Genomic DNA, 25,839 nt, shown 5'->3' on the forward strand with positions numbered 1-25,839 from the left:
CCAGTGAGACCCATGAGAACATAAAGAAGTTGCCTACGGCAGCAGTGTTCTTGTAACTCTGATTTCTCTCCCCTCTCCATACCCACAGACCTCCAAATGGAAGTACCTCAGCAAGACTGTGCAAGTGCAAAGGGGTGTAAAGAAGATTCAGATGGATTTCTGCCCACTTCAGAAAGTTTTTGCACCCTTTTATCATCTTACTGGTTGAAATCAGAAGGCACAGCTACTGGGGTGCAACACCATAGGACACTGAAGACTGCAAGGGTTCTACATAATTAAGACAACCACCAATTTCTGTTTCAACACACTCAACAAACTCCCTCCAGACAGTAAATGTACCAGTACAAAAGGGCTATTCTTCCTTACTGGCTTAGCCTAAAAACTACATTAGCTATCTGCGATTGCAATGCCACAACTAAAAGTACAAGTTTTAAGCTCATTAATCATATTATTCATACTAAAGTTTTATCTTGGCAGTAAGAAAATCTTATTAAAAAACCACCCTTGATCAGCAAATACTTAATAATACAGAATTTTCAATCTGGGATAACAACTGAACAATGTCTTCATTCTTATTGACCCTTGAGAATTAAACTAAAAGAAACAACATATTATTTTTAAGATCAGTTTCATTGATTTGACAGTTTTCGTCTTCTCTTGAAAACTTATTCACTAACAGCAGTTTGGCTGAGATTCTGATGGAGAGCTCATTTGCGAGGCTGGTGGATGTGCTGTTTGATGTGTTGTGGGTGAGGAAGCTTTTCCACAGAAGGATGTGGTTTCTGATGAGCCACCTGAGCTGCAGCTGGAGGGAAGTCCTTATCACCCTGTTTGAAGAACACACCAGGAAAAAAATTAAGAAATCTTAAAAGTGTACTTTCCAGTTCAAGTGGATGTAAGTTTTCAAAAATGGGAAAGCAGATGGAAAGCAGTGCTTCAGGTTACTCTGAAGTCCCCCTGTACACACCCTATCTTGCCATTCTTTTAGTCGACTTCAAAATTTCGTAAGTTTCATTTCTTCCAATTACACTCACCATCTAAAACCACAATATCTTAGTGACTCGAGGGGAAAAAACTCCACTCCTCCCTTCAGTGTTTAATGACTCCTCACGCTACATGACTTTCACTGGTTCTATATGGTCAGATCTCCTTGACCTATTTGGTTTTCTATAGAGGTTTTCTAGAGAACCAGAGAGGAGACTGTTTCACGGGTAAGATAAGGCAGCATGAAACACTTCCTGAACAAGGCAACCTACTGCAGGAACACCAGTTCCACAGGAAGAAAGGCAGGATCTAAAATTATTTTTGATTCAAATCTTAGGGCTGGCTGGCTTTTAAGTTTAACGTGCTCTTCTAACCAGGTCTGCTCATGTTAGTTCTCACATGCTGCTGTTGGGCAGGCTCAGGTCAGGCGTAACCCTTGTGCCACCTATTTACAACTGTCATTGTTAAGGTCAGTTGCATGAGGTTTTCAAAAAGCGATGGGAAACAACTACTACCAGAGCCCAGTGACATGGGGAGGAGAATAGCACCACAACTTCCCTGTTTAGAAACTGGGACACATGCATCATAAGCCACAAATTCTCTTCATTCCATCAGCTCACAGGGTGACAGCCTTACACAGAGGTATTTTGAACAAAGTTGATGTCTCAGCCTGTTTCACACCTGACTCCATTTCAAACTACTCCAAATTCTTCCTTCCTGTTCTGACATTTCTTTTTTAATCTTGATCACTAGGTTAACTTTTTACTTTTTTTTTTCTTCACTTTTTTCTCTACTCTAAGTTGCCTCCAATTTCAAAGATCTCATCCTCTCAGACTTAACATTTTCTACCTTCTTTCCCCCTGATGCTGCTGTTTGCCTTTTCCAATTTATTTTTTTTATGTCTATTCAGACCCTGCCATTTCAATTTGTGTTGTCTCTTGTCTGCCTGCCACAAACCACTTCAAACAGCGTGCCTCCATCTTCTTGGTAACTTCCTTGTAGATGTGGGAAGGCTGCTGTTAGGTCCTCCGGAAACCACCTCTTCTCCATGCTAAACAAGGCCTGTTCCCTCAGCTTCTCCTCTGAAGGCACATGCTCCAGCCCCTGACCACCTTGGTGGCCCTCCAATGAACTTGCTCTGGTTTATCAACACCCTTCATACACTGTGATGTCCAAAACTGGATGAAGTAGTCTAAATCATGCTGAGCAGAGGGGGATAGTCCCTTCCTTTGATCTATCAGTTACTTTCCTGTTAACACAGCCCAGGATGCTGTTGGCTCTCTTGCTGTCTTGCATGTGGCTGGCTTGTGTCCACCTGCTGCCTGACACGCTTCCAGCCTGTCCAAGTTCCTCTCAGTAGCAACCCTGCCCTCAAACTTATTAACTGTTCCTGTGAATTTGGTGCCATCCACAAACTTGATGATGAGCCTTCTGACCGATAAAGACATTAAACAGGACAGGTCATAGTATATAAACCTCCACTTGACACTGATGAGAACTATTATATATCAGAAAACTTGAAAATATAATTGAAAAAATACTCTGGTTTCAAAACAGCATTGCTAGGTTTTGTTGATTACATAGAGCAGAAATTTTGGGCAATACATGTTTGGGAGTCTCAGAAAATGATAGAACAATTTTGCTCTTCATAGGTTAATAAACAAACCTGTAGCTGACAGTGTAATGTGGATAAGTATAGTACCTATTGAGTAACTGATTAGCTAAAGAAGAGCTGAGTAACAAAATTAAGAAAATAGTTTCTTTCCATTTGGAATCTTTTGCGTGCCTATTGAACTGCAGGCCTGTGCTTTTCATGTCTGAGATTTCCTACATCACTCAAAAAAATATCACTACCCCTCAAATGTCAAAGTGCTATCAGAATTGCTGAACATTAATGCAATAATTAGTTAGAAGTAATTAGGCATCTAATTGCCTAAATATACATACACTTTGGTGCAGATGGAGGTCCAGTACCTACAGCAGTTCCTGTCTACAAGCCCTATGAGCCGAGGAAAATTGCATCAGCTCCCTCCTTCCACCTATGTGATCTGACACAACCACAGCGTCTTACAGGTGAACCACATTACACATCCCAGTGACATAAGGTCATAGTTATAAAAGCACACACCATGTAAAGCCACAAGAAAAACCCTGTCACAAGGCATGAATTACTGGTCACATGATTAATAGCTACTTAATACTAATGATTTAGCTTATGGTTTTCCAGGTCCTGCCTGCTGTTAAAATCCAGGGAATAAAGCCTTGAATCTCAAGTACCTGAAGGCACATATGGAAGCTCAAACACGTATCTTCAAACATGTATCCTTACAAGGCAAGAGTGTCTCTCCTCATCACAGATCAAGCTATAGCAGCAGACTTAAATGCAACTGCTTTCAAAGAAAATGAATGAAGTAATATCTTGCTCAGACAGGAAAAGAAGATCCAATAAAGTGCTAAAATTAAAAGTAAAATGGTGGAAATAATTTCAATAAATAATTTCAGTTTCACACAAAGTCAAAAAGAATGCTCAAAGGGACTTAACACAAATATAGGAAACAAAGCCTCGTCTCATAAAAGAGGAAGAGGAATGAAAAAGCCTAATTTTGTTCTGATCAGTGATAATTCTGAAAAGCCTCCAAGCATTTTGCTATGATTGAAAGAAATTAAATGGTAATCTTACCCGAGCAATGACACCAGAGATGAACACTGTTGGTTTAGGTGGGCTGAAAAAAAAAAGAAAGATTATTTGTACAAATTATTTAGAAGGTGAAAATGAAAAGAACATAACATATACAATGCAAAAAAAGGTGGCATTTTTGGCAATTAACGAATGTTTCAAATAGACAAGAAAAATTCCTCTTCAAGTGACTATTGTCTTACTAGTACTTATTGCAGCCAAGAGCAGACCTGTAGGTTTTGGCTGCTATTACTTCACATGAATTGTGACAGCAGTAAAAGGCTAGTCCAACAACACTCTGCTCCTTACTTAAAGCTGAGAGTCTTTGTTTGTTTGCATTGGCTTCTTAATCCTCAAATTTTATATATAAGCTGCCAGCAGTACTTTAGGCTTAGTATATTTGTATTGCAACAATGAAAACGGTAGTTGGGACTAAACACTACTTGTGATGGAGAAGAAAATAAAATTCAAGTTTATATCTGTCAATCAAATGGATTAAGATTCTGAGTCTCAGAAAAAACAACACCCAATACTTTAAATCATAGACTTTCTAGCTCTATTATATAGAAGGAGAATCATGTCTGCAGTAAAACAAATGTTAAAAAACATAAAGCAAAGTCTGCCCTGCTTTTTCATTGGCAGACCTCCACCCATGGCAATAGAAACAGACCCTCCATTGGTAGAATCCCACTTTGAAGACTGGTTGGCACGAGGGATCAGTTTCCCTGGGCCACTGATCTACATGGAGGCCAAAGTGCAGCCGTGTCTAACAGCTCACCCTGGGTGGTGGGCATTGTCACAGTGTCTAAATTACAAATACTCAGTGACTTCAGTGGTCTCTTGGGCAAGTAAGGCCATACATCTGCATGGAGTCTGCAAAAGGATCAAGACCAAGAGCTCCAGAAAGTCTCCACAATAGGTGTAATACTTCTGTAAGAAAACCATGTAACCTGAGGCACTGCAAAGGGAAGGAGGGTGTGGAGGTAAAGTTGTGCCTCTCCCTGAGCATGTCCATAACTGAGGACCCAGAGCAGGTTGTTCATTAACTTGGCCCATGAGAAGGATCCCTACTGTGTGATGTTATGGCTGACGAGGTTGGAACAACACAAAGCAAACACAAATCAAATTATTTATGAGAGGAATGATGCTAATCATTATGATGCACTTTACAACTACACAGCTTGTAAAGATTTATTAATATGATGTTGCGGGAAGTTAAGATAAAAAGCAGTACAGCACTAGACCTTGACACAATGGTCTAATAAGTATTGCCTGAGCCCTGCTTAAGTCACAGTATTGCTACACAGTCTCTGAATACCCCAAGTTATTTAACAAGACTCATCCTCCCTTCTAGAAATTTTTAAAAAATCAGAAAGAGACAGGATCAGGAAAATGGCGAAAGGAAGGAAGTTTTGCTCTAAAATACCTCCATTTAAGAGTACCAGTGATGTTTCCTGCAATGAGAATGATAGCTATATTAGACTTCTTCAATCTAATTTCTGTTAGTATAAACTAATAACAAGTAAAGATCAATAGCAAAACACTTTCATTTTATCCTAATTGTCCTGAGCCAATTAGTATGCTACAGTCTGCATGAGACTTCCTGGCTGCTCAAAGAAATAACTGACTGAGAAAACACAGATGTACTGCAGTGGTTCAAGGTACCGTTCATAAACTAACACCATGACATGGTAAAGGAAATTGACAGTAAATGGAAAAAGTGCATGGCAAGTTATTCTTCAACTACACATGGAATCTGGCTTTAGTCACACTCAAAGAAACAGGTATTTGTTTGACATTGCATTATGAACAATACTCGATAGTGAGAAATTCAAATCAGGTGGATTTTTTCCTTATATTCTTACTATGACCTTTCAGTGTTCACTATGCTTGGATGATGCATGAAATTAAAATCAACATTTCCCACAAAGAGCCTGTATTTGCTGAACGTGCTACAGCTTGTCTGCCTACCACCGGACTGTATTATCTGCTGTCTGTTCCACACTTCTTGCTTTAAAAACAAGTTAAATGCTCCGTGGTTTTGGCCCAAAATGACAAGCAGAAGGAATCTCTATGGCTGTTTCAAACATAGCTTTTCCTGCTGCAAATCGTAAAAGTCTTCTCAGAAACCCTGGTCTCCTGTTCATAATGTTATGCTATTAATATTCAAAGGACCCGAGCTTGCCAGTGCCAAGTTCCCTGGGTATATAATAAAGCTGGATAAAGTTAAAAGATTTGGTACATTTTTATACTTATTTTTACTTAGTTGTATGGTTTTTTGTGTAAGGAACTAGGCTGAAGATCCTATAAGGATCATTTTCAGAATCAGTTAAGCTAAAATCCAGTCTGAGGTTTATCTTTCAGGTAGTGCTGCAGAAATAGCTAGCATCTCTTTACACAGAAGACAAAAATCAGCAGTACCGTTTTCCTGGTGAAAACTGTATCCTTCAGATATAAAGCATTTATCTTGAACTCTATAATGAAATAACTTGTTTAGCCTTGTCTGTATGCAACTGGCTCTTGACTGTATTCAGTTGCACTGCCTTAGAAACAAGACAGTAATTAGAACTGTCCCACGAGTGTGTGGTAGGCACCAAAACACCTCATAGTAACTCGCCTCAGGTTCAAGTGGAACATTTTAGGATAGCACAGGGCAATTCGCTGACACAGAGGGGACAACCTAATGGGAAACCAGAGCTGTAAAAATGTATTTACATCCAGATGCAGCTGGAACAGATTTCTCCTTGACTTTCACCACCGTATGTCCTCTCCACAGCTTTTTGATTGGACTCTTCTTGTGTTATGCTAAATTTCCAGCTTCTAGTGGGAACACTAATGTGGCTTCCAGCCCAAGCACCTCTACCCTCCGTCCACAAAGACCTTTTACAGAAATCCCAGCATTCATTTCTGGCTGACCTGAGTTCCCACACTCAGCTGTGGGCACGCACCATAACAAGGCTTCACCTCTCTACTTAACTGATCACAAAGGCAAAATGCTTTGCTCCTACAGAATACACACCAGCCTATTAGGAAGCTCATTTTCATGCATTAATTATTCCCTGGTAGGGAAAAAGAGAGAAAGCAGGCCAGAAGCATGAATGATTGATTGTGTCTGTATTTATGTTCTATGTTAAAGCTACTGGCTTTCCCCTCATTTTTACTAGATTACATTGCCCTGGAAAAGATCTTTAAAAAAATTAATATTATCAGTTATCTTTGATGATCTATAGAACCAGAATCAGGCCAGAGCATATATAATCACACATCTATACTAATGAAGAATTCAACGGATCAGAGAAAGGCCTGGATAATGAGTCACTGATTCACGCTTTAATTTAATTCTTAATGAAAGAAATCTTTCTACAGATGAGTTACTTTACAAAAAATTCAATCTCTACTGCCAGACTCTCAAGCCACTGGCTTTTGCAGACCCAGATTAGCTGCCAGGACCATAAATCTGTAATTGCACCCTGGACATCTACTGGGATTGCACTGTCTTTTGCAAGGACCTACCAAAAATAGAAAAAAAAATGGAGAATATGCACAGGCTATCATCACTACATTTGTAAAACATTTTCAAGTGCTTTAAATTCTATTGGTGTTCTATGCAAAGTGCAACCTACATTTCCAGTATTTTGTAGAGCTGTGATGGTTGCTTTGAGGATATACTTAATCTGATGAAAATCAGTTTGACAGATGTTGTTTTGAAGATGCAGCATTCCTTTGTCTAGGCGTCAGTAAACAAGAAAGTGAAAAAAAAATACTACTTTCTGACAAAAACTGATTTTGTTTATACATATAGGTGCTTTACAGCTATTTAAGGAACACATTTATTTAAAGTTAAACAGTAGCCACAGCTGATATTGTGTAAGGAATACAATGTTGTGTTTGCCAAGACTGCTTAGAGTGTCAATACTTTCAGAGCAAATCCTTATTTTATTAGAACATATGGAGAAAAAGAACACATCTGTTAAGATCTGTATGTTCAAAGAATTTACCCTGATTTCACATGTGCAATGCTGCTAAGAACTGCACCTGTTTAACAACAGACTCTCTCCTGGACTCACTGACTCAATTATTCTGATTGTATTCAATTAAAATAAAGATTTCTATTATTTAATAATATTGAGCTTAAATGAGATCTTTATCTGACATTGCAAGTCAATCACAAAATAAGATGGAATACTTGAAAAGATCATTAACGAGATGAAATGAGGCATTAATAATACTAAAATCTTACACCTTCACCTTAGAGGGAGTAGTTGAACTGAAGTCTGATAGACATACTGTAAAGACAAACACAGTGACATTGGAATTACTATGAGGTCTCCTACAGGCCACAGAACATACACAGTGCATATAAGTATTTCTCCAATTCCATTTAAAATAGAGAAACTGAATAAATTATTTTTTTAAGTTAACAGGGTATTTTGTAGTTATTAACTATATCCATATATGCAGTGTGTGTGCACACACACATGCAGAGGCTACGCATGTAGCGTACGTGTTTAGATAACACAGATTCACAGTTGTTCAAGAGTGGTCCCAGATGCAGGAAAGAGCGCAGCATGCTCCCACAGCCTCACAGGGGATGAACATCTGCAGCCACTGTCCTGTTTGCAGCACCCAAATTGCCTAAAACAGTGTTGATGGGGCAGATCTGAATCGGATGCCAGTTTCCAGAGGCAGGTCGAAGGGCAGATCCAGTCTGGAGGAAGGACTATGAGCATCGCTCACAGTGCAATCCAAAACAAAAGCCTTTACGTTTAGAGTTGACTAAGCAGGAAAGAGAACCATGCATATGCCTCATTCCTTTCCACATGAACTATAAAAGCTCCTGAAATGGGAAATGCATCTTACTGCAGCCAGCTGGTATAGAAGGATAGTGCTCCACATTCACTGGTGATCAGAAGAATCAAAACAACATGCAACGACAAATATAGAATGAGAAAAAGCAAAGGTAAAAATAGCACTTCACAGTATAGCTCATCTAAAATACTGTATTCAGACCAGGAACACCATAAGTAAAGAATTAGAGCAGAAAGAGCTGAGAGAGGATGGAGAACCTTCCATATGACAAAATAGCTAAGAACTATTTGCATACAGTATACAAAAGAGTGAAGGAGAATATTGTTCCCATTTACCTTCTTTACAGTAAGTAGAAACTAGTACTTGAAGAAAGCAGAAGACATACGTTTAAAACTAATAATAGCAAATACCTTTAAAACACCATAGAATTAGATGCAGAACATCCTGAAAACAAGGCAACATCAAGATCAGGGGTTTAGTGAGATTTAAATCCAGAATTAGACATTTATACGAATCAAACCCATTCACATCAGTTAGGACAGAAATGTGTAAAAGTTATATGAATGCTGATGATCCAGGTTTAACAAGTTATCCTTAAACCAATCAGGACTATGAAGAAATTTCTCCTGTGCCAATGTTAAACTTTGATATGTGACAGCCCTTTCTGCCTTAAATTAAATATCATAGGAGATTATTTTCCTGATACATCTGATTAGCCCAAAATTCATTTACATACTGTAAATCACAGTACAAGCACAGTCTCAAGATTCCCAATATGTCAACATTTAAAACACATTAGCCTACTTCAAAAGGATAGAACTACACAGATGCAATGTTTTTGTTAGCCTAGAAGATTTTTTGTCAAAATAGGTAAAAAAATGTTAAATATTTTAAAACTACATTACACTAATCTTCTAAATGGGAATGACTCATATTTGTCTTTTCATATTTATGGGAATTAATGATATGTCTTATTGCTGGTGATCACCTTCTGCTGTTTAAGTGGGCCTGGCAAACAGACATAAGAAATATATAAATAATAGCATGACATGTTTTTCAAAGACTTAAGAACCACAAATCATGTCATAATTTTTAACTACCAAAGAGTAATGGCAGAGTTTGTAATTTGGTGTTTCCTTCCTCTAATCAAATCATCCAGTGGCATGTTCTGTGACTCACAGACTCAGAAATTCCTGACAGAGGCTTCGAACTGTAGAGGCACCTACACAGATTTCGAGCTGCGCCCAACTCCCTGAACCACCTGCCAAAGGCAGCACGCAGACAGCCTGCACCTCGCCCCTCCAGCACCCCAAAACAGCAGGGACTTTAAAAATGAGCAGAAGCTTCTACTGAGCAGCTTGCCCTTTGTTTGCTTGCTCATTTTCAAATAAACATATAATTCACTCTTGTTAACAAATTGCTTAGGCAAGCAAAATTAAAAACATTTATGAAATAGGATGATCTGCAGTTACCTTGTTGATCCTCCAACTGTTCCTTAATTAGAGGAAGTTTTGCTATTTTCTACCTTGTCCTGGCATGAACAGAAAGTTCACTAAATATTCTAAGCAGAATTTCATCTTCAGTCAACAAAACTTCAGACTTTAATCCTGCCCTTATCTTTCTGGAATTAAAAGTATTTTGGCCAGTTGTTCAAACCATCCAGCTTAATCTTCAAGGTTGCTTGGGAATTTGCATTTTCTGGTTATGAAACATGAAAGCTAACTAGTCTTAGTTTCAATCTAATGCCTCTTTAAAGATGTCCAGGTGCTTATCTGAATTTCCATAGTGGCTTTGATTTTGGCATTGTCTGCAAAAATAAATTCCAAGATGATTAAAAACACACTGAGATGATTAAAAACACATTTCTCAGCAATAGAGTAAAACTAACAAGCACACTGCTCATCAGCTTGCCTGAAATACTTTCCCATTGGTTATAATACATTTAGGTTATTAATTTTCTGGACAGAAAAGTAATAATTAGTCTGACTGACTACCAGAGGGAAATATTCTAGCTGATTGCATGGGGAGATACAGTATCTGATATTCTGTGATAATTTATCCTGTTGAGGTCATTTATCTGCCATAGCTTTCAAATCTTTAAGATCACCCACAGGATGGCACTGTTGAACCTCTGAGTATCATGCACAGTAAGTAGGGAACAACCTAAAGAAATCCAGGTGCTGCAGCAAATACTGAAAGAAGTAAAAAGCCGTACTTCCCCTTGATGTAACGCAGCATGTATATACACACACACACAAATTCATACACATACTTACAGACACTACTTTTGGAAAGCAACTTTATTGTCCCTGTGTATTAGTCTGTGCCCTGGTATACCCCATGGTATATCAGAACTATTCTATACTAGCTTCCACTCTGCTAAATAGTCCCACTTCCTATGTAGGCAAAATTAATATAAGCTTGAAGGAAGAATTCAATGCCCTATCAGGAAATTTTAATGACTATTTGTTTTGCTATTCACATACAAGCAAATTTGGTGTGTTGACCTTTTAATGAGGTGCTAAATCTCTGGCCATTATATTTAACAACAACTGATTGACATTCATTGTTCTTACATTGACTGTCAACCTATTGCAGCATATGTGCTGATTAATCTCACCAGCCTCTCATTCATCTTTGTTTTTAGTGTATGTGTTAGCCATAAAAGAAAATTATTTAAGAAAGATATCCACCATCTCTTATCTATATTGTTGTACATGACATTGCTATCAGAGAGCAAATTTCTCTTTCATGCCTTCTTCTTATCACAAAATGGAGATTTAAGTATTTCACCTTTTCTACAGACTCAGAAGATTTATAAATAGTCCATAATTCTCCAACTGCTGATTCATTTATTAGGGTTCAACCCTGTTATTGCAGTACCTACATTAGCTCTTAGTGAACATCAATGACAAACTTCTCTCAGGCAGCAACTGCAGCATTAGCCCCCTTAATATCCGTAGCCACCTAACTGTGCAAAAATGAGAGCTATGAAAACTGACATAAAGCAAAAGCGGTACTTAAATGGCAACACAGCTCAAAGGAAACTCCACAATAAGCAATGAAGTAGGGTAGACTTTAAACATTTGCAAAATAGCCAGCAAAGACCAAGGTGCAAAGTCTTCCACATATTAGTCAAGTGCTGAAGTGTATCCTCGTGCATGTTCCCATGACAGTAACATACTTCCATACTGAGAATATAATGACCACGGGCCTGCACTGCAGTGACTCAGCTAGAGAGACACATTAGCCAGCTGCAGCACTGCTGTAGCTCCTCCATCTCCCGGCAGATGAGAGATGGAGCGGAACTGGAAAAAAAGTGTGATTCTGTACTTGGAAAACACAATGTCAGTGAAATGAAGGAGACAGAGAAGGTAGAAGCTAACAAGAAGGTGAAAATATTCTCATTCCTGCCCAGGCGAATCTGTGTTTTTCTCAGAGACACAGAACAGTGGCCTAGAATTTCCCAGCCTTTCCTGTTAAGAATCTGCACTGAATTTTGCTTTCCAATGTCTCAAGCCACTAATCATTCAGAAAATGAGCACCTTTCACACTCCTACTGCTTTGAAGAATTGCAATATCGTTTCTTATTACCCCAAACTACACTGCAGACACAAAGTCAAATGTGCATGCATGTGTCTGCACATGCATAAATCCTACATCATCTTCCAGAGCCACAGCACTATTGTGAGGAGTCCTCTCAACCCAATTTTACACCATGCATTCTGCAGGGTTTCCATTCTGCAGTTGCACCCTACTGTTATGTGAAGCTCTCCAAAGCAAACGCAGACTGAAATCAGTGTTTTGTTCACTTCTATGGCTGTTCATGGCTCCACTGGTGACAGAACAGGCCATGATGAAGTTCCTGAAGACAGTCTGGTAGTACCAGATCCCATGATGAAGATTGTGTGAGCTGGCTGTATTGGCCAGGAACTTGCTTTAGTTCAAACCCTGCCAAAGTTACCGACACAATTTTCTCTATTCTCCAGCAGCAAGTGGCATTTCTAGAGGCATAAAACTTGTCATAGGAATAAGAGATGAGTAAATCCTAGAACCAAAAATTCCTCTTAATTCAGACATAAAAACAAAGAAAACATTCTTGAAGTATGCAATCTTATATTTAGAGCTCATAAAGGAGCAACAGAAGACAGGAGAAAAAAAAAGGGTTTTCAACTTAACAGCTTACTTTTTATAGTAAGAAACCCCCTAACACCTAATAAACAGCCCTGCTGGGTTTTTAATATGACAAAAGACAAGGAACAAAGTTCTCTAAATGGGATTTAGACAAGGGTGCATCTTTATTTAAATGAACTTAGAGGAACTTAAGTTCTCCACAGAGAAATTGACCTTCGTTGATCTGAGAGGAAGTAACCACTTCATTCCTCTATTACCATTACTACATCTGCTGCTGAGCTGTGGTGGCCAGAAAGGCAGCATCTTCATTTTCCATCTAGAAACATCCAGTCATCTGAACACAAGCAGAACAGGCTGTTTCTTCCTTCCATATTCATCTGAAGGGTTTAATCTAAAAGGTCAACACCAGATGGTACTACAATCATCTGCAAAACTTCCACTGTCAATAGGACTGGCACTTGGTACCAAAAAATACACAGAAAATGACCTTGAAGAAATCAATAGCAATGGGATTCAAAGCATTATAATCTGAAGGACTTGAAGAGGAGTTCTTAGATGGTAAGCTTCCACTCAGTGTGAAATAAATGTCTAGCTTTTTAAGTGGTAATAAAAGCCATGAGAATGCAAATGGGTAACAGATCAATGTGCTGTTAAATCTGAATATAGTTCTATAGTAGTATCCATTCATTTCAATGGGATGTAGAAATCTTAAAGCAAATACAAACTCCTGAATGTCAATACCACTAGTGATTTTTCTGTTAATCTAACAAAAACGACTGCTAATTTTCTACTTCAGTCTGTTAGACCTGTCACATCTTGGTGCTCCATTTGTCTGAATGGCTTTTAATTGCTTTAATAATAGCTAAAGCAGTTAATTTCCTTATAGCACCTACAAGATGGCAGCTAACCACTTGGCAACATTACCTTCTACCATACAGAACAGAGTTAGATTACATTTTTTCTATTTGTGATGCACATATAGCTTTGCTTCTTCACTTTGCTTCTACAGAACAAATAGATCAGTCTCTCTGAGGAATGAAAACAAAACAAGAATGCACAGTCTCAACTGAGTTCACATGTATTAAACAGCAACACTGTTGGTACTTTATACCGGTAGTTCGCACTAGTATACTATACTGGTAATTTCCATACAGAGCACAACAGAAAATTTAAAAAGACACTAAAAATTACTCATTTTACTTTATCCACTACCTGGTGGCACAGTTCTGGCTGGAGTGCTGTCTAGAGTTATGTTTCTGTAGTTCTAGCTGAAGGGTGTCCTCAGCAAGAACATAGTTTTTCCAGAACTGTCCAGTGGTAGTACCTCTGGCCACTGTCTGGATGTTATAACAAATGACAATATAATAATGGGAGCCGAGTTAAGAATCATTAGCCTACTCACCTTTGAAATCAATGGGCATAAGTAAGATGTACTTCTTTTTTCAGAAATTAAGTGTACCTAAGTATCAATTTAGGTTAGATTAGCAAAAAAATTTTTTTTCTAAAGATTCTTCAATTCCTCTGTATGCTTCAAAAAGCCATTTCTGTCATCCTGCGTGCATTTAGACATATAAACATTTTAATTAATAGCTTTTTATTTTCTAATGAACCAGGATATACTTTTTGTAGAAGTCTATTAACATGCAAATGCAGAGATCTCTCCTGATTCAGAAGGTCATTTTTACTCTCTGTAGTTCAACAGAGTAATGGAATCCCAGTATGTCAGTGTGAAAATTAATTAAAATGTATGACACTGCAATCAGATTTTCAAACAATTTAGTGGAAATAGTAACTGTCACAGTAAGTGCACCTTCTATAATGCACACAACCAGGTGTGCACATTTGTAAACACTATAGTGCATGACTTTTCATAATGTGAAATGACTTACTGACAGCTTTTTCTTTTCAAATTTTCACATTTTGAATAAATATCTTGTAAATATGAGACATTTCCACTACAAAAATGTATTTCCCATTATTTGTTTCTTGGTTCCGTTGGTTCTTATCTCCCTCCCCACCACTAGGACCCCCCAGTCTGCTGGAACATACAACTAAACATCTGTATAATGCTGACATTTTATTTTAAGAATTCAGTATAAACCACATCCTCATTTAGTTTTAATTACAAAATTAAGATGTTAGAGGGAGCTCAAGATCTGCAGAAGCAGGAACTAGAGGAAATTTTTAATAGTACTCTTTGGCAGAGGGTATAGGGGAGGTAATGATCCTGTCCTTCTCTCCATCCTCTCCACCTCTAGCTGTCTCTAACAGCCTCTTAGCTCCCAAGGGCTAGTTCCCAAATCAACAGGTTTTTGGTTGTTTTTAATAACAACACATTAACTGTGCACAATGGCAAATTAATCACCAAATACTGTATTTTCTAAGAAGTGATGACTCTGGATAATATATCTCCAAAGCCAGTGCTTCCCTGAAAAAACATCTCTGTAACTTACAGCATAATCACTTAACATGTAAATAGAGAAGATCAGGAACTTGTAGCAACCAATTTTGCTGCAGGCTGAAGTGTAAGTTGATGCACTGCCTGATTCAGCTGAACTGTTCTGAACTCACATGATCTTAGAAGCAGCTGAAAAACTGCAACAAGAAGTCTTAAAAATACTTTAGAGTAACTGCAACAGTTTGGATCTTAACTTTCTTCTTTTTTTATCAAAGATTTAGGGAGAAAATTAAAAGATATACTGGCCTGAGATGGTTAGGTGAAAGAACACCAAGAAAGGATTCAAATGGTTAACCTGCTCACATCAGGAAAACATCTCATGAAAGAGTGTGAACAGTGAGAGACCAAGACAGTAGAAACCATACTGACAGAAATACACATATCCGAGAAAGGTCTCGCATGCCATTAAGGCTCTGAATTCTGGTTTAATAACTTACAATAAAGATAAATCTTAAAAATTGGGCACAAAAAAATTTCCAATTTTTAATTTAACTGAAAATTAGAGATATTATTTGAATTTTTTTATTCAGATGAGCTAAAATTCTGAAACAAAGTAGTGAAGGCCAATGGAAAGCAACAAAGCTCGATGAAGAAACAATATGTTTTGGGAAACGGTGTCTATCTGTGGTCACTTCTCAGTCTCATAGTCATTTCCAGAGCACGTACCACATGGTAGGTGCAAATAAAGTTGTAAGGCTGGACTACAATTCAGGCTGCTGCCAGACACAAAGCTGTGGTCCAGTGAATATCTAGTCTCTGATGGGGACTGAAAAAAGACAATCACATGGATCACAACAGGTTTTTGGTCACAACCAGGCAGTTATGCTTAAGTATTCAAAACAAGAACAAATTAATGCCCGATATATTTACTGCTCATACGTGTATTCACATATAGTCCTCCTCTCACATTATTTTGTGAGATCACATTTTAGAAACCGATATGTGTAAACTTCTGACCAGCAAACAAGTTTGCACACCGTTTTCATGTCAAGTACCTACCCATTCATTTTGAGTTTATCACCATGAAAAAAGAAAAAAGAGCAGGTGTAAAAAGAACATCCTTAATTTATATAAAGGCCAAGCCATTTTCTGATCTTCATCCTCTATATTTATGGCAAAACTTTGTATTAACCAATGTGGCATTCCTATTATTAACCTGTACTTTCAAGAGAGAAGACAGACCTCTTGTGTATACTTGCTCTGAACACTTGCTGCTATGACATTAAAATTGACAGAAGGGTATTGGGCTCCTGTCACATTTATTTAAAATCTTTATACGGAAGTTGTCCATGGAGACATAACCTAGGCACCCAGATGACAGCAATGCTACTGCTGCAACATAATGGCCAGCTGCAAACTGAAGTTTAATTTCATTTTTGTCTATCAGAGGGATCTCTTCTAGCTTCTTTCAGGTGCAAAGAGAAATTTTCATAAATTTTATGACAGCAATCCTCATTCTTAACTGTAATACACCAAGAAAAGTAGAAAGTAAAAAAGCATACAGGAGCTTTAAGTGAGAAAAGTGAGCCTTGGTATGAAGCACTGCTGTGAAGAATGGTAATGCTTCCTGATGCAACACGGAGAGGATAATGGCACAATACACAGTTCAGAAAAAACACAGTTCAATCATGCTACTTGATCTGTGAGTGGCAGTAAGAAGAGAAGGGCCCATTCCTTCAAAGAACAGATAGTTTAAGAATTTTGTGAGCAGTGGGCAGAAGTACAGTAGGAGAGAATCACAGAGTTGAAACACCAAAGAATACCAGGTTGGAAGGGACCTCATGGTCCAACCTTTCTTGGCAAAAGCATGGTCTAGACAAGAAGGCCCAGCACCCTGTCCAGCTGAATCTTAACAGTGTCCAATGTTGGAGAGGAAACTAAAGGCAAGGGGGGAGGAAGGAAAAAAGAGGATCCTCTCCTTTGGCAGCACCACTGAATACGTATCAGGAAAAATCTCCTAAAACACAGTGGGAAGTATGAGCTCCAGTGACAGGCCTAGATAAAAGGGCAGTAAAAACAGCCAGGGACACATTTCATGTTACCAGAACTGGGTATCTTGTTTTGTAAACAACAGTAATACTAGAGAAAGCACATGAAAAGACAATGCAAAAAAGCCCTTGATTTGCCCATGAAGTGCTTTGATGGAGATACTGCAGGGTATCAGCAATGGGAATGTGGCCATGGGCTTACTGCCTCATCCAGACAAAGAGCTCTGCTATGACCTTGTTAAGCGTACAAAGGGAGACAACACTGGTGCACAAATATGCCCTCTCCTCCCCCTTTTCTGTGTGGGTGGGTTAACTACAGTTGCATATATGCAATTCCCCTGACACATTTTATTGGTGTCACATGGAGAAATGATCCAAGTGTTTCCTAGCCTATGCAGAGACAAGGAGCACTCTCATTCTCTTGAAAGACAGCACCAAGAGACATCTTTGCAACTCTTATGAAAAGCACTGATAAGCCATCAGCAGTAACGAACCACCAGGCATCTTTGTGTAAGTTCTGGTACCTCCGCTACTTCCAGAACCGTTTCCATATGGACCACTGGAGATCCTCAGTCTTTTAGGAATCAAAAGGTCATGACTTGAGCATTTGAAGCAAGAAGGCCACAACTGTCTACAGCAGAAGAAAAATGCGTGGGAAATTGCCCACTCTCTGCACCTGCTCTATGCTGCCATGGTATGACCATGATGTGTGATGGAAATTATATAGCTAGGATTGTGGCAAAGGGGGAGCTACAATCTTCTGTGGAAGTAACAGAAGTCATGCTGATTTCAGCTTGCATTTGCTTTGCAGAGCTTCAAGTAACAGTAGGGTGCTAACACAGAATAGAAACACTATTAAGAAAGTCTACTCTAAAGTAATTCCTGTCTGTCTTTCTGTAGGTCTCACAGACTGGCAAGCAGCCGCTCTAAACTTTCTCATCAACAATCAATGTTCAGAAAGTCTCATTTTGATTTCACTTAGCAGTATCTCACTGTCACTCTTGGCATATGAAGCAATTTGATCAGCTGTTGCCATTTCTTTTAGGTATGGTAATCTTGAGGAACAAATTAATTAAAAACTTAAACCAGGCTGACAGGTGTGACTATTCAGTGCTGGTTTTTTAATGGAAATGCATATTTAGAACTTCAGGAAGGCTTGTAATTATTTCAGGTAGGTCAGGTTTTGGATCAGATCAAAATATTAACATAGCAATGTGAAGGTGTAATTTGGTGGCATTTATGTCCTTGGAAAATCTAAGGAAAACCTATTCAGTATCTCAGCTATTGTGCACATAATGCAACAGTTTCAAAAGCAGTTTGTAAACTTGAAGTCTGGGTATTTTCATTAATATACACTGCTGCAATTTCCAAAGGGGTTAGGCATTCACAATTTCACTTGATTTAAACAGGAGCACTGTACCTCTGAAAATGGAGTGAAGAGTATCATGTAGAGCACTTGTATGTGAGAAACCACTTCTTAATTTTCAGTAGAATGTGTAACTTAGCCTGCATAACCACTGTCAAAGAAGCATAACAAAAAGGAAACATCTGATATAACCCTTGGGGAAAATGTGAAAGGAATTTGAGCATGAATGCAGAGATTAAACAGGACAGAGCAAAAGAGCTGGTTGTCCACCACCTTACACACATTCTTGTTTTTTCGTCTATATAGTCTAGTTTTCAGTAGCTAACCAGTATTTTTCCATAAACAGTTTGGTTGTAACAGTAAGGAAACACAATATTGTGCAAAATGTGGACCTGACAGCCCAAAAGATCATAGTCCTTCTAAGTACAGAACAGGCACTGCAAGCAGAGGCCAACTCAAATACCATTGCTAATGTGACCTTGTCCCTGGACCTGCACCTTAGCATGTTCCCTAGTGGTTATCCGACTGCAGCTTGGGCTCTGTCAGCGGCGCCCATGAACAGACCCAGGCCACTGCTAACACTGTCATTGCTACAGTCATGCACTGGTTCAGTGCTCAGGGCAGCCCGTCTCTGGGGGTTCAAATGCCCACAGCATCCATTTCACTCTGAAGATCACTGGCTTTTTCTTCCTTTGTGGAGCAAGTCACTGCATGTATGTATTTTTTGCACACAAAATGTACTCATCTGACACTGACAAACTGTTGATCAGAACTCAGATCAGACAGTTTGGACCAGTAAAGCTGTAGAGATAACCAAGAAGCAGTTCCCCATAGTCCTATAGACCCAATGTGTAACATCTGGGGATCCCTGCATAAGATGTCAGGCTAGGTGGCTCTCCTGCGTCATCCAGCCTCTAGCATGTGCTGCTTGGGTGGCTCCTCCCAGACACTGGCACAAAGGACAAGTGCCTCCTCTAAGGAAGGTCTGCCACTGTACTTTAGATTGATTTAAAATTGCTGTCTTGAATTATATCATTCCTTTAATCTAAATCTCTCAAGTCTGCTCAGAGTATTGGAAATACTGATTCCTAACCTATTTCCTAGACATTGAAATTATTTACAAAGTTCATAAACCAAAACTGTCTTCAATTACTCTGCTTATTTTTGAGAACTAGAAGAGCCAAGTCTAGAAGATCAACAATACTGAAAAAAATAATTAAAAAATTACAGAACTGTAATTACAGAGCAGTCCACAACAGAACCACAGAAGAATTGAGGTTGGCAGGGACCTCTGCAGGTCATCTGGTTCAAGCCCTTGCTCAAGCTGAGTAGGCTGTCCAGGACCACATTCAGATGGCTTTTGATTATCTCCAAGGATCAAGACTCCACAACTTCTCTGGGCAGCCTGTGCCAGTGCTTGGTCACCCTCACAGAAAAGGGGAAAAAAAGAAAAAGGGGGAAAAAAAGAAAAAAGAAAAAAAGTGTTTTCTGATGTTCAGAGGGAATCTCCCAAATCTGAGTTTGTGCCCATTGCCTCTGGTCCTGTCATTGGGCACCACTGAAAAGACCCTGGCTCCCCCTTCTTTGTACCCTCCTTTCAGGTATTTATATATACTGATAAGCTCTCCCTGAGCCTTCTCCAGGCTAAAGAGTCACAGCTCTTTCAAACTGTCTTCATAGGAGTCATGCTCCTGTCTCTTCACCATCTTTATGGCCCTTCACTGACCGGACTCTCTCCAGTCCTTCCAACTCTCAAATACAAAGATTTCCAACTTACAAATACAAAAACTTTAAAAATCTTTTCCAAAGATTTCCAACTTAAAAATACAAAGACTTTAAAAATCCAGTTCTAAGAGCAGAGAATAGGGAAACACTGATAAAAAAGTAACACCATAAAAATAATTCTAAAACCACAATAAATACACATAGGCAATCAAATAAGATTAGTGCCTAGGAACTGCCTTTTACCTTAGTGGGCCTGAGATGCTTCATCCTGTTTATAGCTTGTACACAGGAATCTGCAATATCCCCTTAAAAAGGAAAACGTAACACTCTTCACTCAAAGCTTGCTCTGGCTGAGATGATTTCCATAGCCAGGAAAAAAAGCATATTTCCTAAATTAGACTGATAACAACACTTTAAATAACAAGTTTATTTTATTATAAGACACAGGGACAACTTTTTTTCCTATTGAAAGCACAAAGTTTTGAATTAAAATTTCTGTCCATTACAAGTTATTTTTATGTTTACACAACAGTCCAGATCTTTAGACCTTATTGTCTGAAGAAAAAAAAACACTAAGGTAACCCTAGGCCTTCCACTATTCTGTGTGCTCAGGTCTATTAAACCGATGGAAAAAAAAATAAAAAATCCATTGCACAGCTGGACAGCTATTCCTGTGCTGTACTTTGGCAGCATTGGTTCATGTACTGCAGACAACTCTTAAGTATGAGAGCTTCACCCAAGATGTCTGTCTCGGTGAGAATGAATCCCTTATCCATGGCAGAAGTGCTCTCCGAGATGCTGAATTGTTTGGTTGTAACAGACAGATGACAATCTCACATGTTCTATACTGCTATCCTCTGGATTTCAAAAAACCCAAGAAAAATTACCTCTGTTTCTCCCAGATATCTTAAGATCAGTGGACTGATTAGCTAAGTGTTATTTTTTGAGATCAACTGGTTCTTGGAATTCATGAGCTAAGGGAAGATAAAAGCAAAAAAGAAAGGCCTTGAAGAGCTGTACAACAGAAGTCATGGGGTGGGACCCACATGACATTACTCACTGGAACACTTCTAGCTATACAGAGGTCAGAGCATATTACCTCTTAGCTTTTTAAAAATTCATCCTGATACTTCTTGAAATATTCATGTATGACTGACAGCAGAACTGAGACAGTTCCCACCAGGACTTGACTTCCTCCCCAGTAACAAGGTTGCCTACCCTCTGCAGGTAGAAGAAATCTCTACCACAGAAAGTGCTGATCCCCTTGAAAACAAGGATGTAGCCCAGCTGTTTGAATACCTAGCTTCAAGGGAAGGCAAAGTTGTTCTGCCACACCAAGTGTGGAAGCAACTTCAAGAAGCAGTAGCATTGCCATAGCTTATAGGAGATTTTCAACTGTCACTTCTTTGTCAAGAACATTCCCTCTGGCATTGTGAGCGTGGCAAAAAAATGTAAGGTCTTGAGGTGACAGCATTGCTCCCATGATGACCTAAGACACAGGCAAGGCAAGATGTGTAGGTATCTTCAGATGCAAAACAGAAGTCTGAATATTTCAAATATATAAAGGTCTACAAGCCTCAAAAGCTCATATAATTTTCCAGCTATGCTAGGAGGTCTAATGAGATACACCATCTCCGCTTGTAGATAAAGCATTTGTGCTTGCATGTGTCTGCTATGCACGTGCTCAGGCAGAACAAATACAGTTCAACCTGCACAAGATTCCTCAAAGCTTCATGGGCCAAATGGGACTGCCCTGCAATTTCAGCAGACAGCAATATCCCCCAAAACAACACATAAAACACCAGCTATGCTTTATCATCATTGCTTCTATGTGTTGCCCTTACTATACACTGTTACAGAGGAAAATCCAAGGAGATCTGAGTGCAGAAAATACAATCTTCATAGGCCAGACAGGAACAGATGAAGAAAAAAAAAAAAAAAAGACAAAATATTGGGATTTTTGAAAGAGAGCTAAAGACACCTGAAGCTAAAGTGGAGAGAAACTTAAGGCAGAGTGCTAAGTGATTAAATACAGGCTACAGATGCTGAGGCTGAAGAAGAGATCAGACTAAGTTTTACAAGTAATACACTACATTTCTCCTGCTCCGAAAAGCTACATGCAAGCTAAGTATTCTAATACAACTGGGAAATTATTCAAAGACTGCTGTGAAAAAAGATTTTTAAAGTGTAATAAATAGGAACTAGATCCACAGGAAATTCAATGGGGATTATAAAAGGTTGAGTGAGTGGCTGCTTAATGGCATAAATTCTGTGAAATAAAGCAAGTTCTGAAGAAAACTTGGAGGGCTGATCATGCAACTGAAGTCTGTCAGTGAATATTGAGATGGGAGCATATTTAACCCTAATTCTTAGTTTGGGGGGTTTTTTGTGGGTTTTTTGTTTGTTTGAAGTCTTAATGCTATTTTAAGATAACTTTTGCACATATGAAGCTTCTGAGTGGTATCATTTAAGTGTAATGGTCTAATAATTAAGAGAAGTTAAGTCTGAAACAGTTCTTATTAAATTCACAAACATGTCTGAAAGGGCAGGTTTTCTGCAGCTCCTGCTGCTTTTAGAAGAAACCTCCAAACCAAAGCTCAATTAAGGTTAAGTAGATTTTTTCTTTTTAAGCTTAGTTTAACCTAGCAATATTATTCAGGCTCTCTGAAATCTTTCTTGCAGCAGGGTAAGGAAAAGGAAGATAGGTTTTTTTGTTCTTCTGAAGATCACTTGCACATGGGGTTCAGGGGTTGCACATAGCTCATTAGATAGTAAGTCTGGATGAGATTAAATCTTCTGCAAGTTTGCTTTTAAAAAGCAAAGTGGGAAAACAGATTTCATCACACAGCATCATACTGCCCATCACACTGATGAAGATTTGTAGATTGTTATATTCACTGAGAATATTAGTTACTTAAGCCAGAAGGGTAAGTGACAGTAGTAATGAGCTGTCATCCACTGGCCAGCACTGCATTAAGGTAAGGACACTCCGCTAATATCTAATGTCTAGATCCTGGCCACAAAGGAGCAGCAGAATTAGAAGCAAATAGGCTTTTCTGCAGTCCCTTCTGTTTCTCAAGTTTAATCCCTTCTGCCATTCCACTTCAAATCTTGATTTTGATCTTCTCCTTCCTCTCCCCCTTTCTACCTAGTTCCTTATTAATTTCAGCAGGCCTCTCCCTCAGTTTTCTGCCCTATCTAGTGCAGTCCAGGTCAGTCTCTCACACTTCAGACAACTGCACCTTCCCATTATCTTTTCAGACAATTACAATCTTTTTCTTCCAGGAGCCTCCTCCTACTCCCCGAACCTCCCTTCTTTGTCCTAGAAAGATATTAATCCCCTCAGGATCTTTAATTCTTCCCCTTATTATCTAGCTCTGATAAATTACTGCTTGGAGATGTTAGTCCCTGGGTATTTCTACAGTCAGGATCCTCTGCTGATTTACTTCTTGTTGCAGGATCTAAAAGGAACTTCAGGAAGTGGAACATTTCCCTGCTGCCACTAATCAGTACCACTCCAGAGCTGACAGCAGATTGCAAAGAGAGAGAGAAAAAAAGCAAGTCTTCAGGAAAGAAACAAATGCCTACATATATTTAAGTGTCAACTTAACTTGAAAGTTTTGCTAAAAGTCTTTCTGGTACTGTTGTGCAGTTTTGGCCACTGTCACAAGGCAAGAGCTGATGAACATTATGTCACTTCTTCAGAAAATCTAAACAACTGTTGGAATAAAGCAAAGATAAGAAACTGGTGTCAGCAGCAAAGACAGCTGCCTACAAAGACAGCACTTAATCCAGATTGGTGCCTGAAGTCTTACCTTCCTGAGAAACCACTGTCCTTTCTATTTCAAAGCCAGTCTCACAGCAGTGTTTGGCAAGCTTCTTTCACTTTTGGAGAGAACTGACTGCATTCTCTGACTGCCTAAAAGGTAAATGCCTAATTACACTAGTTTGAAGAGATAACAGTAAAAGTTTGATGATTCATACAATTGGTTCCAAGTTTATCTATGCCAGTTGCCAAGCTGCACTTTTCAGTCTTCACTTTGATCAGAGAAAGTGACCTTGCTGTCCTTTTAATACCAACTGTAAAATAAGCTTGCAATTAGTTCTCTAAAGTTCCAGTGATTCTAATGAAATCTCTTATGACCAAAAATGCAAATTAATGCTTTAGCTCTACATCTTGATAGTTTAGGGAATTTGGATTGTTCTCTGTCCCAGATACACTAGGGTAGGGAAGAAAATATTCACAGGACCAAAAACATTGGGATAAACATACTGACATTCCACCAGAACTAGCAATATTTTTATGCCTATGTTAATTAGCAAAGATTATGAAACAAGAGTACAACAGTTTTTTTAAAGCATTTGATGAAAACAGCGCAAAAACTTGCATTATTTCTACATAAGCAAAATTTATAGGCAGCTGTTCCTAAAAACATGCATGTTTCAGCTCTTCCTTTCTCATTAAGTCAAGCAAGAGTTAGATAATACAGCTGAAAATGATTTTGTTACCAATATATTTATTGTGTTTCCCAGTACATCAAGCTGTCAGACTAACCATTAGTTTAATTTCAAATTAAACCTGACAGGCAGTCCCTTTGTGAAAGAACATGTTTAGTTAATTTAACTAAAACACATACCTCTTCCCTTTTAAAACACCTCCTCTGTCAAGCATACAGCTTTTGTGACACTCTCCTTCCTACTAGGTGGTACTGCTCTTCCTGTCATTCCACAAATTCTTACTGTGAACACAGCAGACCTCTAACTTACCCTCAGGTGGAACACAAAACAAAGATCTCCCCTCCCTAAAGAAGCAGACATGAAATCTGGACTTAGCATAGCCACTAATAATGTATAAAAATAAAATGGGAGAGAGAACTTCTCTTACATTAGCCTGTTAAATGGAGATGACAACATCCTCTGAGGATCTGTTAGTTAAGCACAGTACCCTCTATACTTCATTGCTTATCCTCAGACAGGTTCTTCATCTATCCGTGCCCTTAGCCTTTTGCAACTGATGTCTACAAAATGGCTCCACGACTGAGTAACAACAACCAAAGTAACATGGTGAGGACACTTGAAGTTCAGCTACCTGAAACCAAGGACACTGAAGGATGTCTGTCTTCCCATATCTAAGTGAAAAGAAACACTCAAAGAAATGCCAGCAAACAGCCTTGAAGTCTCGGTATTTCTAATTCAGTATCAGCCAGTGTTCCCTCTCATTCACAGGCTCATCTCGCCTCAGGAGCAGGGGTCAGACACACAACAGTAAGCAAAATATAAGAATCTGATTATAAGGAAACTTCTTCCTACTATTGTCATACAGAGGCTGACATTTTTTGAGGAAGATAGTTTGCACATAAATGAGACTATAAATATGGCTATTTGTTTTTAAACCCTCCAAAGATCTTATTTGCAACAACATCAAGTTTCTAGGTCAAACGGCTTCAGCGAAACACTCTTTTTTTTGCTCAGACTTTGAAGGATACAGTTACAAGCTATCCAATGGTCTGAAACTTCACCCCACAAAATAGAAAACAACCTCAAGTACAACCTGTAGGCATAGAATCACAGAATGGTTTGGGCTGGAAGGGATCTTTACAGGTCATTTAGTCCAACCCCACCTGCCATGGGCAGGGACATCTTTAAGGTTTCTCAAAGTCCCGTCTAACCTGATGCTAAACACTTCTAACAATGGGGC

The 25,839-nt window shown here is 38.8% G+C and overlaps 1 protein-coding gene across 1 annotated transcript in view; it reads right to left on the reverse strand.

Annotated features, from left to right (window-relative positions):
- Positions 1–707: 707 nt before the first annotated feature.
- Positions 708–25,839, reverse strand: part of DAP (death associated protein) — a 44,766-nt gene continuing 19,634 nt past the window's right edge. The window contains exons 2-3 of the mRNA XM_010176184.2: positions 3,665–3,707; positions 708–827 (exon numbers count right to left, since the gene is read on the reverse strand). Of these exons, the coding sequence (XP_010174486.2) occupies positions 708–827; positions 3,665–3,707 (163 nt within the window). The remainder of the gene's footprint in view (positions 828–3,664; positions 3,708–25,839) is intronic.

Source organism: Antrostomus carolinensis, unplaced genomic scaffold (genome assembly GCF_000700745.2).
Source record: "Antrostomus carolinensis isolate BGI_N321 unplaced genomic scaffold, ASM70074v2 scaffold7669, whole genome shotgun sequence".
Lineage (NCBI taxonomy): Eukaryota > Metazoa > Chordata > Aves > Caprimulgiformes > Caprimulgidae > Antrostomus > Antrostomus carolinensis.